We start from the raw sequence: 14,644 nt of genomic DNA on the forward strand, positions 1-14,644 counted from the left end.
ACTCAATAGATTGTAGCTATTGGGTCATTTTCAACCCACATCCTATCTTAGGTTTTTAACAGTGTGTGATCTTGCATGAAGCTATTCCTTAGTAAGTCTAAACTAAATTTTAAGGAATTAAAGACACAAAATGGAGCAATTCATTTTCTGTGGTCCCACTGCCCTTCTAGCAAGTTAGATTCTTTTCAATGGTATTATCAATACTCGAAATTTATGCTCTAAATATTTCCTCTTGATAAATCCCTACGTGACATGTGATTTTCCATGGCTTTTTTCTGTTAATGGGTTCTAGTGCAACAAATAGATTTATTTAGGAAAAAAAAAAAAAAAAACCAGGTAGTGATTATGTGACTGATAGCTACACAAATCTATATATCTTGCAATATGGGAAATTTACTGGGGCTGGCCCTTTGGCTATTCTTTTGTAATAATGAAAGCATCTAATTTGAATCTGCATCTGCAGATTTTCAGTCAATCCTAAGTGAAGATATTACAGAGAATGTAAACGAATACTGACATGTACAGCTTTTTTCCTTGTCATTCTTCCTTGAACGATGCCACATTAACACTACAAGAATTCACATATTTGTTAGGTCCTTAGGCCAAAGTACTTCAAGTTTGAAAATCAGCACTTGCCCACCCTGGCATGATCTTCCCTGGTATGCCCACCCCGAGTCCCTACTACCAAAACCACAGCAAAAGACATCAAATAACAGTCACAGTGCCAGACAAGTTATTTTTTACCACTCCACTGTACATGACTATGTAGTTATGGTGTTTTTTCCAGCAGGCTGCTGCTCCTTGCGAGGGACAGTCTGGCAGACTGTCCATAAACCTGTACTTGAACTCAAGAGATGTGTCTCTCTTGGACAATTTGTGCCAGCTACCCTAACAATATTTAGTATGTAAGTAATCTAGAGATTATTTAGGTATACTGAAGGATGTGGCATAAGTTATATACAAATACTATAACATTTCATGTATGAGACTTTAGCATACTCAGATTTTGATATCTAGGGGGTGGAAACTGGAACAATCCCCCATGATACCAAGGGATAACTATATACCTGAAACATTTTTAATACACAACACAGGGAAAGGGTGGAAATCACTAGAATGATCACACTTGGTGCACATTAAAACAAGGGCTCTTTGTACTGAACACACGATATTTTCAAGTGTGAGCTGTCCTTCAGCAAGTTTGCTTTTTTCTCTCTCAAAACTGATATTTGGATCTAAACGGGAAATTCAGTTTGCATATTCATGCAGATGTATCAAGAGTGTGAACACTTGGTCACCACTACAGCTGCCACCTGGCCAGACCCACCCTCTCACTGGATCATGTCTTCTGAGTTGACTTCTTTCCTCTAACGTTAATTGCTCTATAAGCCAGAAACGCAGGCATGGATAAAGAGCAATACAGTCTAGTACAATCCCTCTTCTGCTCAAATCCTTGCCATTTCTCCCAATGTATTAATTGTGAACTGAAAAATTCCCAAATTACCTGTCCTCTAACACCTGTCCACTCTCACTCACCTTTTTTTCATCAGTATTAGTCCCCTCACTTTCTCTGGAAGAGGTAATTCTGTCCAATTTGCTTATCTGCTTTCAAGTAGGTATTGGTGATTGAACCCATGGATGCTTACCACTCAGTAATATCCCAGTACTTTATTTTTAAAAAATTTTGAGACAGTCTTGCCATTTGCTTAGGGCCTTGGCTAAGTTGCTAAAGTTGCCTCAAGCTTGCAATTGCCACCAGCTTCAGTTTCCCAAGCCAACCGATGTTATTAGTACCATTCTACTTAGTCTCACATTTCTCAATTCTTAACACAATAGTCATAATTCATTAGTAAACAGTCCTGCGTCTGTTTTTTGTTTTTTTTTTTTAAGTAGTTCCCCCAATTCATGTAGAGTGAAATCTTCAAATGGCTTGCCCGATGCTCACTCTGGCAGAACATATCCTAAAATTGGAATGATCAGAGAAGATTTGCATGGCCCCTGTGAAAGGATGACATGCAAATCTGTGAAGTGTCTGGAATTTGTATAGTTCTTATAAGGTTATTTGATAAGTCTATATTTTCAAGAAAGTAGACTCTAGGTACAATGGGTAATATCTGGTATTGAATTTTAGCTTTCATATAAAAACATTAATGTAATTGAATGAAAACAGGGGGAGTTACATTTGAAATGTTGTGTGCAAATATGTTGTTAGTATGTACTTTGGGTACGAGAAAATGCCAATGTGCTTCTCCTATTTTACTTAGAAAAAAATAACAGCCTGCCTGCGGCATGTGTCTCTCTTCCAGAACATCGGTCAGTGTATCCTACTCTTCTTGTGCTCACTCACCTGGTTATCTTTGTTCCAGGACCTTATTCTTTCTGGAAGGGATCAAACATGATCTGACATTAGTCTCTGTTCTGACTCTTCTGCCCTGGAACTAATTCTTGTAGATATCCAATAAACCCCACTTCATCTCCTTTAGTATTTACTCAAATGTCCTCCTACTAGTTGAGATTTTTTTTTAACCTATGGGGAAAATTTTAATCATGAAATATAATGCCTCTCCTTAGCACACTTAACTTTTTCTTATAATTATCTGTCACATAAAAACAGTACACAATTGTCTATGTTGTCATTGATAGTTACTCTCCATCAGTCCTGATTAGAATTGGCGCTTCATGAGTGGGGTGTTCATCCTTCGAATCTTCATGTGCTCAGTTCACTCCCACTAGTCCCTGGACTACAGTAGAGACTTTATGGGTCTTTGATCAGGAGTGAATAAATATGACACTTCAGATTTTCTAGCAATTTTTACTATTCCTGAAAAGCTGTCTGAATGCTTTGTTTACATCCCTTCAAGCTGGTATCACTCCGTGTACTTATGAATCATAAAACAACATGAGATAAATCACAATTCAGAGAGCAGTAGCTTCACAGAAGACGTTTCTTATGTGACATGCTCAACTTCATACCCTCACTTTTTAGAGCTTAGGATCCTTCCAACTACACTGAGACAAATCTTTCTCACATGTCTAGGATACGGTTTCCCAGTTACTTTGGCTGCTAAATTCAGATAACCAGACAATCATTGATGTCACTAATATTTTCCTACACTATCTCAACTCTCCATGCACTGTCACTGTAATTGCGGTCTCCCTCAATGATGAAGGCGGCCATTAATTCGAGGACATCTCTTTAATGAGATTGCCTCTGCTGTTACACAAGCAAACCTGGACTTAACCTGAAAATACTTCTTGTAACTGACTTCAAGTGAACAGGCTGTCAGGCGTGGTCGCTCTGGATCTGGGGCAAGAGGATCACGAGTTCAAGCCAGCCTCAGCGGCAGCGCGGCTCTGAGCAACTTCCGGGAGACCCCGTCTCCCAATAACCAGCAAAACCAACCAACCACCCTAAACCAGCCTCGGCGGGCCACCGGAGTCGGCCAGCCAGGGGCTTTACAATAAGGGCCTCCCTCGCAGACCTCCGCCCGGGCGAGGCCCAGCCCGCGAGTCCAGGGCCTGCCTACCGGTGGGCGTGGAGGCGGGGCAGGCGCGCTCAACCGCGTCGGCTGAGTGCTGCCCCGGTCACCCGGCCTGCTTCCTGCGGCCCGCCTGCATTTCCCTTCTCGTGTCGGGGAGCCAGCCAGGCGCGCTTCCAGCTCCGCTCACGCGTTATTTTGAGGCAGGGCCTCGGCCGTGGGCGCGGCCGGGTCGCGCTGCGCAGCCGGCGCCGCCCCAGGGCCCTTCCCCAGGCGCTCTGCTCGCGCAGCGGCCCCGCGGAGAGCGACGGGCGGCACCTGCGGCGGCCTCTCAGACAGGCCTAGACCCTAGGCAACCGGCTCCGTGCAGACGGCGGGAGGCTCTCCGGGGGGCCCGCGGCTCCCTCGGGACACGATGCCTGGCGGGGCTGCTTTCTGCCACCACAAACCCCTCCTCCTTTCCCGCCAGGGCCCTTCGGGTTTACTCTCCGGCTTCTAACCGACAGGAAACCCGGCGCGCTCCCCTGGCTCCTGCCGGGCGCCGGGTACGGAGGCTGGGGTCGGGCGCGGGACCGGCCAGAGCCCGCGGCGCCGCGAGAGCCTCCTACCCAGACGCCACTGCGCGGCGGCGGTCGTGGCGCCGGGCCAATGGGCACCCAGGAGAGGCGCGCTTCCGGCGGGAAGAGCGCGCTGGAAGGCACTTCCGGCGGGAGGAGCGCGCTGGGAGGCACTTCCGGTGGGAGGAGCGCGCTGGGCGACACTTCCGGCGTCCCCTCGAGCGGTTTCGCACGCTCGCGCGAGTCCGAGACCTGAACTCGGGCCCTCCCGCCGCTGGCTCGGCTCGAGGAAGCGGCCGGAAGGCGGTCCTTCCGCCGGCAGGCTGGACGGCGCCGCCGTGGCCGGTAGGGCCGCAGAGTCCGATGGCGGCGGCCGCGCCGCGGGACCCGGCCCGGGTAAGGCGGTCCTCGGGCGGCGGCCGGGTCTCGTTTTCCGGGAAAGCGCGTGGTGCGCACCCTGCGCTGCGGCTTTGCCTTCTGGCCTCGCGTCCGCGCGTCTCCTTCCTCTCGGCCGTTTCGTCGCGGCGGGAAAGCCCTTCACGTGCGGCCGACGGCCTGGCCGTGCTCCGGTGTCCACGTTGCGAGCGCTGCCCTGCGGCCGCGCCCGGGTGGCCAGGCCGGCTCTGCGTCGGGTCCAAGGAAGGTGCGAGGCCGCGCAGCAGGTCCCCGGAAGGCCCCGGGTGTCCCGTGCCGCCCCCCGGGCAGCTTGTGGTCCCCGTCGTCCCTCGGCCTCACGGACCTTGGGCAGCGTCAGCCCTAGCAGGTTTTGCGGTCTGACGCGGCTTTTAGAAGAGGCTGCGTTCTGCTGCGTGCCATCGAGACAGGGTCGGCCCGCACCCCGAGCGCACGTTCCCTCGCACCGCCTCGGGGGTCGTGCCGGGTGAAGGCGCCGCCTTGCCGGCGTGGCTGCCGCCGGGGTCGCGGGCGGCGCGATGGCAGCAGCCCGCACTTGAGCCTAGCTGGGCCTGAGAAACCGCTGCGCGTATTAGAAACGCCTTCTCCGTTGTTGACTTTTAGAGAGAATTTGCATCTCCCAGTTAGTTTTGTCTGGCCGGAGCCACTGTTTGTGTGCCGTGTAGGACAGGTACGACTTTGTTTTGGATAGTCCATTGCCACGGACAGTGGCTTAAACACTGCCTTTTAAAGTTCTTCAGCAACGCAGTGGCCGTGCACCGGGGTCGGCGTGTGCTGCTTTGTGAGCTCTGGGTTCTGTCCCGTTTGTTGCTTGACCTAAGTTTTATGTCACAGTGTCAACATCACACTTTTTTTTTTCCTAAAGTAGCTTTGTAGTATTATTGTCTCTTTTCAGAAATCACTGATTTTGTGTGTTAAAATTAGTTTTGTCTGTTCCTTGCCTGTCACATTGTGACTTTTTAGAAATGGTTTCTTGAGTTCTAAAGCACTTGGAATTTTCTATTACTAGCTGCTCCTTAGAACTATTTAGCAGAATTTCATAGTTTTGTATTGCAGCATTTTCAGGCATAACAGACTAATAACTAACCGTCAGTGCATGGTCAGTGTTTTATTTTTTACATGATAATAAACCATGTATTTTGCACCTACTTTCCTTTTTGACTTGATACCTCTTTCTTTGAATATGTCCTCCAAGACATGCATCTTAGTATCCTTTTTGTAGAACTGTTTTTATGGTATGCACCAAGGGTTTTACTTTATTCTGAAACTTTCAGCACTTTGTGTTGTCTATAATCTTGCATTCATTCTTGTGTAGAGAAGTCTTGAGAGGTATCTTTACAGACAGTAGGGCTTGCAGCCTCCGTTTCTTTGTCCTTCATGTTATTTGTTTTCAATAACACGTTTAGTTTTTTTTTTTTTTCATGTTTAAAGATGTTATTTTGGCCTTTATTCTCATTAGATGTATGTTGTCCAGATTTATTTTTTAATCTCTATCTTCTTTATATATTAATTAGCTCTGTTTGGTTTTTGTGGGGGCAGTGCTGGAAATCAAACATAGAGTTTTGCACATTCTACTCAAACACTCTACCACTGAGCTGTGTCCCACATTGAGGTGTGTTTATTGTATGGGTTTTATGGGGACAGATGTAGGTTTCTTTATAGTCTTCCCATATGATTTAATGGGTGTTCTTTATAGAAATTATTGTAGTTTAACAATTCCACTTTTTGATTCTTGTTTTGTAACATGTTACTAATCTCATCTTTTTGGCTCCTTGAATGGGACTATTTGGGGGGTGCTCATTCTTCAAAATTATTTTTCAACACATTTATATATTACATAAATTTACAGTTTTAGTATATGCATACTCAATAGAGTTTCCATTTTTTTAAGTGTTATCCTTCTGACATTTTACTCTTAAATCATCTGTGTCATGACAAATCAAGATATTTTGCTAACATACTTGCTTTTAAAGTGCAGAAATTAAATCGTTGTAAGGACATAAAGTAATAAAGTTTCAAACCCCAATAGAATGCTTAGAACTGAGAAGATTTCTGCTTTCTCATAGCAGGGTTATGTTTTTATTTTTTAAAATTTTTTATTTTTTTGTATACCAAGGATCAAACTGAGATCATGTCCTAGCTTCCTTTAAGTTTAAACCCTGAACTGTTAGAGGCTACATACATTTCCTTTCGCTCTGACGACAACTCCTTTAATAAAAATTAGGTTTGACAATAATAAATAATGAAGAGGATGGGGGGAAAGAAATATTTGTATATTTCTGGTAGGATTTTAAGTTAGTACAACCACTGTAGAAATCAGTATGGAGGTTTCTCAAAAGTTAAGGAATGGAATCACCTTATAACCCAGCTATATAACTCTTAGCATTATCGCAAAGAATTAAAAGTCATCATGCTATAGTGGTATGTGCATACTCATGTGTACAGCAACACAATTCACAATAGCCAAATTATGGAAGCTTACATGTCTATCATTGAACGATGTGTGTGTGCATGTGTGCGTGAGTGTGTATGTACATATTCATACATACGTACAATGGAATTTTATTCAGCCATAAAGAAGAATGAAGTTAATGTCATTTGCAGATAAATAGATGGAACTTGAGAGCATTCTGTTAAGTGAAGCTGACCTAACTCAGAAAGTCAAGGGTTGTAGGTTTTCTTTCTCATGTGAAAGCTGGAGAGAATAAATGAAAAGAAGGGTGGATGGCATGATCCCATGATGACGAAAGGGAAACCAGTAGAGTAGAGGAAAGGGATGGGGTCAGGGATAAGGGAGGAAAGGAAATACTGGCAAATGTTGACTCTGAGTCAGTTTCTTTTGTTTTTTTTCGTGATCAAATACATGACAAGGACAACTTAGAGGAGGAAATTTATTTTGGCTCACAGTTTCAGAGGTTTGGTCCATGATGGGCTGACTCTCACATTGCTCTGGTCCCAAGGTGAGGCAAAACAGAATGGTGGAAAAGAATGGCAGAGGGGAGCTGCTCTGCCTGTGGTAGCCAGGAAGCAGAGTAGAAGGGGATTCACAGAAGATGAACATTTCCAGGGCATGCACCCATTGACCTATCCTTCCAGCCATACCCCACTTGCCTACAATTATCACCCAGTCCTCTGAAAATAGAATGGACTTATTAGGGTCCAGTTCTCATAATCTAATCATTTCACCTCCTACACTAACAGCTTTGGATGGCACCTCATATCCAGACCATAACATTGGCCAAATCACATTGTTAAATTGTGTGTATATATGAGTAACAGTAAATCTCACCATTACATATAATTATAATGCACCAGTAAAAAATATGGGAAAAGAATTGGTGTAAATGCATTTGGTAAATGATTCGAGCTACCACAGTAGGAAGACCATCTACAGAATTAAAGGTGTAAAGTTTCATTCACAAAAACAGAATGCACTTTAAAATCTGTCCAAATATTTTTGGAAAAATATGAATATCAAAAATATGAATAGAGCTGGGCACAGTGGCACATGCCTGTAATCTCAGTGAATCAAGGATCGCAAGGTCAAGACCAACTTAATGAGACTATCTCAAAATAAGTTAAAGGGCTGGGGATGTAGCCCAGTGGTGAAGTGCTCACAGGGTTAGATTCCCCAGTACCAAAAACATATATGAATAGGTATTAAAAGTATATTTTTGAATTCTCTCATTTAATTCTATATTATTTCAAATTTATCAGAATTTACTTAGCCAAATTTATGATTTGATCTATGAACTAAGTGGAATGTTCATTAATTACGCTAATTTTTATATAAAACAATGTTTGATAAAACCAAAGTAAAGTATGAAGTGGAAGTACACTGAGTCACATAACTGCCTACCTATAAATGCTATTGACTGTAAGTTAAAGGAGGAGGAGAATATATTATTGACACAGGAAGAGACGGAATACGATAAGGTGTCAGAAATAGACCTGGACATTTAAGAATACTTAACTTTGATAGATGTAGACTTAAAACTGTTGTTTTAAGTGTGGAATGATATGCCACAACTCTTCCTTTTCCAACAGCCTCCCTTGCTCTTCTCTTCTGGCTTATTGGGCTCCAGCCACAAGGGTGTTGTGGGTACTTCTCAAACACAACCCCAAGAGTAGGACTTTGCACTTGTTTTTGCCACCACCAAATGCCTTTCCTCAGGATACCCACATGACATGTGGCATAAATCCATGTCATCTCCCCTCTTGTACATACTTTATCTTCCCCTTCAGCATTTGTCGTCACCTAAAATATTAATATTATGTGTTATCTCCTGCATTGTCTCTGCCCCCATATGTAATAAAGTAACATGGCCTTGGTCTTCCCACAGGTTCTTCTTGCTGCAGAGGCATGTATGGTCCCTGTACTGGTGAGTGACAATATCTTGGAACTCTGTGTTGTCATTCTATTTGCCCCTGGTATCTGGAAATCCTAGAGAAACCTTAAGCCTAGGATTCTGAGGCTTAAGGTTAGCGGTTGTATGGAAAGACTTGCATTTTGGGCAATCATTGGAGCAAAAGGTTGTTTTAGGTGCAGGGATCAGCAGGTACCGTGCTTGGAGATGACTGAGATAGAAGTGTTTTTGGACTTGTAGATAGAAACAGAAGGCAAGGGGGTCAGAATTGGACCTGGAATGGTAGCCTATAAAATTGGGTGCCTGTCCTGAGATTGATGGCAGCCACGGAATTTTTGGATTAGAGATCTGATTCAGGTCCTGATAGGCTTCCATTGTTTGTAGAGTACAGAATGGACTCAGGGAGAGGAACAAAAAGAAACCATTAAGGATACCACTTACATTGTCCAGATCAATACTGGTTATGGCAGACCAGAGTGGTAGATGTGGAGGTGAAAGAAATTTTTGGCTTCTGGATTTGTTTTTTATGGGGCTGACCCTATTTCACAATGGGGAATGTGACAGGCTGATGAGTCATGGAGGTCTTCTGTAAGAATGGAACTGTTCTCAACTGAAATGGGAAAGCCAGTGCGTGGTCTTCAGTGAGAATATTAGGAGTTAGGTTTTGGCCATGTTGAATCCCAGATAGGGATAACGAGTGGATTCCTGGATGTGTCTTGAGTGCTAGGGATGGCTTCAAAATAGATTGATCCAGTGTATGATGTTTGGGGTGTGGACCAAATTGGAACTCTAGGTCCATTATAGGAGGGGTGTATTTTTTCAGGGTATTTTGGTATTGCTATTAGGGGACAGTGAAAAAGAGGATGGGGCTATTGAGACTCTTGCTTGGGCAACACATGGAAGAGTAGTGGTCATCAGCAGGGAAGTATGGGAAGGGCAAGGTCCAGCAGGTGGTCAACATTTTCACAGGCAAGTAGATATGAGGTGGATGAGGATGCAAAGCAGTAGTCAAGGTAAGTAGTGAAGTTGACCTGGTGCTTATTCATGCTTCCATGTACTCACCAAGCTTTTTTGGTGCTTCTTGGTGGGACTTGACATCACAGTGACAGATTAACTCACCTAAGGTGTGGTGTCAGTGGGTGTAAGTATTCAGTTAGTGCTTGTGGACAGGCATTGTACCTGGTGAAAGGACATGATATATAATAGAAAAGTTAAGCATGGCAGGGACATTTCAATCTGCCTGTGATTTTGAATGACTAAGGTTGAAGCCAAGAATGGGGAAGCCTTCCATGTAGGATTGGAGGCTGCCATTGGAGTTCTGGGACTTAGTGGGATCCTATTACATTTGCCCAGCACTTTCTGGATGTTGTGTGCCTAGAGAGCAGATGAAGAGTCCAGAGAGAAATGCCAGTTCTGTGATTCTGGTGGCAGTAGTGGAGATAGGATCTAATGAGTGATGTACTCAGTGGATGAGTGTGAACTAATTTCCTCAAGGCTCTGGGAGTAGAATCTTAACAGAGAAGAATGAGGCCAAGTGTGGTATTGTCTGTGAGGTTTGATCCTGGGTACTCTCAGGTTATTGTTTGGCAGGAGAGGGATGGAGGCTCTGCATACCAGGCCCAGAACTTAGATTGCTTGTGTTTGCCCACTTGTATTTTGCTCAGGGTTCGATCCAGTGATCAATGAAACATGAAGTGAAAATGGGCCTAGTGCCCTCTAGTTGGGAGCTGACAAAGATACAAGCAGGGATTTATTGTGGGCCAGGGTGGGTGCATGTTTATGGGATTCCAGGGAGATAGTCTGCTTGTAGACACAACTCTTTCCATCATTACAGGGCTCTGTGACCTTTGAGGATGTGGTTGTATACTTTTCCCAGGAGGAATGGAAGTTCCTTGATGAGGCTCAGAGAATACTATACCGTGATGTGATGCTGGAGGTCTTTGCACTTGTTGCCTCACTGGGTAAGGCCCTATATCCACCTTCAGTGCTGTGAGCTGGTTTTTGCCTTTGTTCTTCCAGAGGTGGCTCTGTTCTTCTCATAGATAGACAATGGGCGTGGCTTCAATTCCTTTTTCCATTTTGTAGGTGCTACAGGTGACAAGGCTGGGCTGGGTATACTATTTCATTTCACAAGTATCCCGAACATCAACTGTCCTGATGGCTTTTCAGTGAAGATTTGTGGATCAGGAGACTTGGATTTAGTCCGGTGGATCCCATCTGTCTTAGCCACTTCCTACTAGGATGACACTCTACACCAGTTCCACCTCTGTGCTTTGGATTCTCCCCACTTCTAATTGATATTTTCTGGGGTCTGATTGTACAAGGAATTGTAGAGACCCAACATAGTCACATTAGTGTGAACCACTTGGCTTTTTTTGTAGAATGCTTCTCAGAAATTTATTATGTAATACTAATTTTCTTTCCTGAGATTGTTCTGCAACTGGTTGCCCTCAACCAGTGCTGAACTTTCGCCTGTTCTGTCTTCTTCTTAGGACTTGCATCATCTGGGTCCCATGCCATTGTCACACTGGAGCTGGGAGGAGATTCCTGGGTACATGACAAATTGGACATGACTCCATGCATAGCAAGAGGGCCTCAAAGCAGGCCTTGCCCTGGTGATTGGCATCAGGGGAAGAATGTGATATCAATAGCTGTGTTCAGATCATTACAGGAACATGTTTTGTGCCAGATACTGTTTTGGTGTCAAGGCCAGGGGCTGTGTACCTCATTTCTGTTTCTTCTCATTCCTGATATTTTGTCTGCCTGTCATTTCTACTCTTGACTTTTGACCAGGATTCTCTCTCACATCTCTCTCTTTTGCTGCCTAGACTTCTGTCTCTCCTCTCTCCTCTTCCTGTGCTATGCTGTCCAGTATTGGTCTACTCTACTGTGTCATGAGGTTTGCACATATCTTTATAGTCTTGAATACCACCTCCTCAGTTACAGTTGGATTTTCCTGGGCCTGAACATACTCTTCCACAAAGCATGCATGTATCACCAGCCATCCACTACCCTGGTGAAAACTGTTTCCAGAGGAGTAAGGTGTGGATTTTGCCTCTTCTTCCTGCACTACAACCCATCCTTGTGTTCCTACTCTGTGACATTTACAGGCCCAGTACTGTATACCAGCCCCATTACTCAGCCTGGACCCAGCTCCCTCATTCTGAAAACAGTCCCACAGCTTTGTTCCTTGGAATGTTGAACACACATTTGAGATGGCGCTGCCTCTTCTTACCAATGTTAATGTGTATTTCACTAGGATTTCTCTGTTTTTAGGTTATTGGCATGGAGCTGGGAATGAGGAGGCATCCTTTGAACAAGGTGTTTCTTTAGAAGTGTCACAAATAAATACTCCAAAGGCAGATCTGTCCACCCAGAAGCCCCTTCCCTGGGAGATATGTGGCCCAGACTCAGAAGGTGATGTGCATGTGGCTGAGTACCTAGGGACAAACTCTGGGCAGAAACCCTGTGGGGCACATGGGAAATGTCACCCACACCAGAAGAAGGACAGTGAAGAGGAACTCTTCAGAAGGGATGAGAACAGGGTCTCCTGTGTGAGGAATTTCAGTATCCATGAGTCAAAGTCTTTTATTTCCTCAGAGGCCAAAAAGGACTCCTCAGACATCTTGAACCATCTCCAGCTCCAGGTCACTCACAACAGAGGGAAGCAACAAAAGAATATTGTGTACGTGGAAGCCTTTCACAATGGACAAAAATGCTATAAGTGCAGTGAATGTGGGAAAGCCTTCTGCCAAAAATATAGACTTGCCCAGCACCAGAGAGTCCACACTGGAGAAAGGCCTTATGAATGCCAGGAATGTGGGAAGGCCTTCAGCTACAAGCACATACTTGTTCAGCACCAGAGAATTCACACTGGAGAAAGACCTTACAAGTGCAATAAATGTGGGAAAGCCTTCAGCAACAAACCAACACTTGTTCGGCACCAGCGAATTCATACTGGAGAAAGGCCTTATGAATGTAGTGAATGTGGGAAATTTTTTAGCCAAAGCTCCAGTCTTAGTGAACATCAGAGAATCCATACTGGGTCAAGGCCTTATAAATGCAGTGAATGTGGAAAATTCTTTACCTCCAATTCCAATCTGATTAAACACCAGAGAGTTCACACAGGAACAAGGCCTTATGAGTGCAATGAATGTGGGAAAGTCTTTAACCAAAGCCCCAGCCTCATTAAACATCAGAGAGTTCACACTGGTGAAAGGCCATATGAGTGTAATGAATGTGGGAAATTCTTTAGCCAAAGCTCTACCCTCATTAAACATCAAAGAGTTCACACAGGATCAAGACCTTATAAGTGCATTGAATGTGGGAAATGTTTTAGTCAAAGCTTTGGCCTAACACAACACCAGAGAGTTCACAGGGAAGAAAGACCATATGAGTGCAGTGAATGTGGAGAATTCTTCAGCCAAAGCAGCCAACTTACTTGGCATCAAAAAGTTCACAACCAAGAAATGCATCATGAGTGTAGTAAATGTGGAATAGTCTTCAGTCAATGGTGTGAGAGTCCTTGTGAGTGCAGTGACTGTGGGAAGGGCCAAAGATCTAACCTTATTCAACACCAGAAAATTCACCCTAAAGAAAGGCCTTATAATGAGATGGAGATAGCAGGGAATGTGCTGTCTGCACATTTAATGCCTCAACACATTGGAAAGCCTCAGTAAAGGAGTCTTCGCTGGGAAGGTAAACACCATGCATCTGAACATTCATGGTGTGGAGATTTCTTATGAGTACCAGACTCAGGTAGCTTTTAAGCAGGTATATTGTATTTTCTGCGTACTTTCACACTGAGTTTCTATAGTAGAAGCTATCATCTCAATTGGTGTTCACCAGTCACCTCAGTCAGTGTGCTCAGACTTCTGTGCTCTCCCCCTCTCTAGAGGAATCACAAGTAGCCTGAGCCTTCGTTGGTTGTCATTCTGCATGACTAGGATATGGACCTAACCAGCTTTGACTAACAACACCCAGTTTTTCTTCTGCTGATGCCAAGTTCTTCCCCCTTCAGCCACATTATGAGACACCTGTGATCTTCATTATGGATTTTTCTAGCTGTCAGGTCATCAGTCTGACAACTGCATGCATGTGTAATAGTAAAGACTTAATGTTTAAGCCACATTACATTCTTTCTCTCTTCTTCTCTTTCTTAAAAAAATTTTTCAGTACTGGGAATTAAACCCAGAAGCCCTCTACCACTGAGCTATATCCCCAGCCCTTTTTATTTTGAGATGGGATCTTGCCAGGTTGCTGAGGCTGGCTTTGAACAAGGGATCCTCCTGCTTCAGCCCAGTCATGGGGTTACAGGCATGTACCACTATGCTTGCTTAAGCCATATTTCATCTCAAGGTTTTTGTTCACCAGTCAGGGTGGCTTGAGAACAGAATTGGGCTTTGCCAGCATGAAGGGATGAGCATTTGTGTGGGTGTCCCAAATTTTGTGTACCCCAATGGGGATAATATGGGAGAGAAGCATTTTAACTCCATTTTTGGCCTCATTTGCTGTGTTGTCAGGCCTCCAGATATAGACCGTAGTCTGTCATGTGACTAACTTGTGATCTGATTGTCAGGACTTTTTGAGGGTCTGGAAGTTAGCAGGGGCAGGGAGTTATAAGGACCACTGGTCCTTTGTGGAGCTGTATAAATTGGTTCTTTTTTCTCATAGGAGATCACACAATGCCCATCACTGATGAGTGAAACTTCTCTGTGGCCTGTAAAAGAATCATGTTGTAGTGGCCAGAATTGGGAGATTGGTGTTGCTGATTTTTATACTACAAGAGTCAGATTAGAACCATGTTTTGTTACAGAAACATTGGTTG

The 14,644-nt window shown here is 44.4% G+C and overlaps 1 protein-coding gene and 1 long non-coding RNA gene across 4 annotated transcripts; both read left to right on the top strand.

The window, feature by feature from the left end:
• The first annotated feature begins 704 nt into the window (after window positions 1-704).
• LOC306647585 lies at window positions 705-2,805 on the top strand. The gene is made up of 2 exons (XR_013760129.1): window positions 705-901; window positions 1,891-2,805. It is a non-coding gene; the product is annotated as an uncharacterized lncRNA (long non-coding RNA).
• Window positions 2,806-4,220: 1,415 nt separating this feature from the next.
• On the top strand, window positions 4,221-14,020 carry LOC306647635 (zinc finger protein 772-like). Of its 3 annotated transcripts, XM_079117165.1 has the most exons (5): window positions 4,222-4,432; window positions 8,794-8,832; window positions 10,652-10,778; window positions 12,094-12,234; window positions 12,418-14,020. In XM_079117165.1, the coding sequence occupies exons 1-5, from the start codon at window positions 4,400-4,402 to the stop codon at window positions 13,494-13,496; spliced, it is 1,419 nt and encodes a 472-aa protein (XP_078973291.1). In that variant the 5' UTR covers window positions 4,222-4,399; the 3' UTR covers window positions 13,497-14,020. The 3 variants fall into 3 exon arrangements, with proteins under 3 accessions (XP_078973292.1, XP_078973291.1, XP_078973290.1); XM_079117166.1 differs by lacking the exons at window positions 12,094-12,234; window positions 12,418-14,020 and adding an exon at window positions 10,903-12,087 and having other exon boundaries at window positions 4,221-4,432; XM_079117164.1 differs by having other exon boundaries at window positions 12,094-14,015.
• The last annotated feature ends 624 nt before the right edge of the window (window positions 14,021-14,644 follow it).

Source organism: Sciurus vulgaris (assembly GCF_902686455.1).
Source record: "Sciurus vulgaris genome assembly, chromosome: 17".
Lineage (NCBI taxonomy): Eukaryota > Metazoa > Chordata > Mammalia > Rodentia > Sciuridae > Sciurus > Sciurus vulgaris.

What these genes read in the sequence shown, in the direction of transcription:
- LOC306647635 (XM_079117164.1), top strand. Translation starts at nt 4,400, where the DNA reads ATGGCGGCGGCCGCGCCGCGGGACCCGGCCCGG. An exon ending in CGCCGCGGGACCCGGCCCGG is followed by an intron (nt 4,433 to 8,793) that starts GTAAGGCGGTCC and finishes GTCTTCCCACAG; the next exon opens with GTTCTTCTTGCTGCAGAGGC. An exon ending in TGCACTTGTTGCCTCACTGG is followed by an intron (nt 10,779 to 12,093) that starts GTAAGGCCCTAT and finishes CTCTGTTTTTAG; the next exon opens with GTTATTGGCATGGAGCTGGG.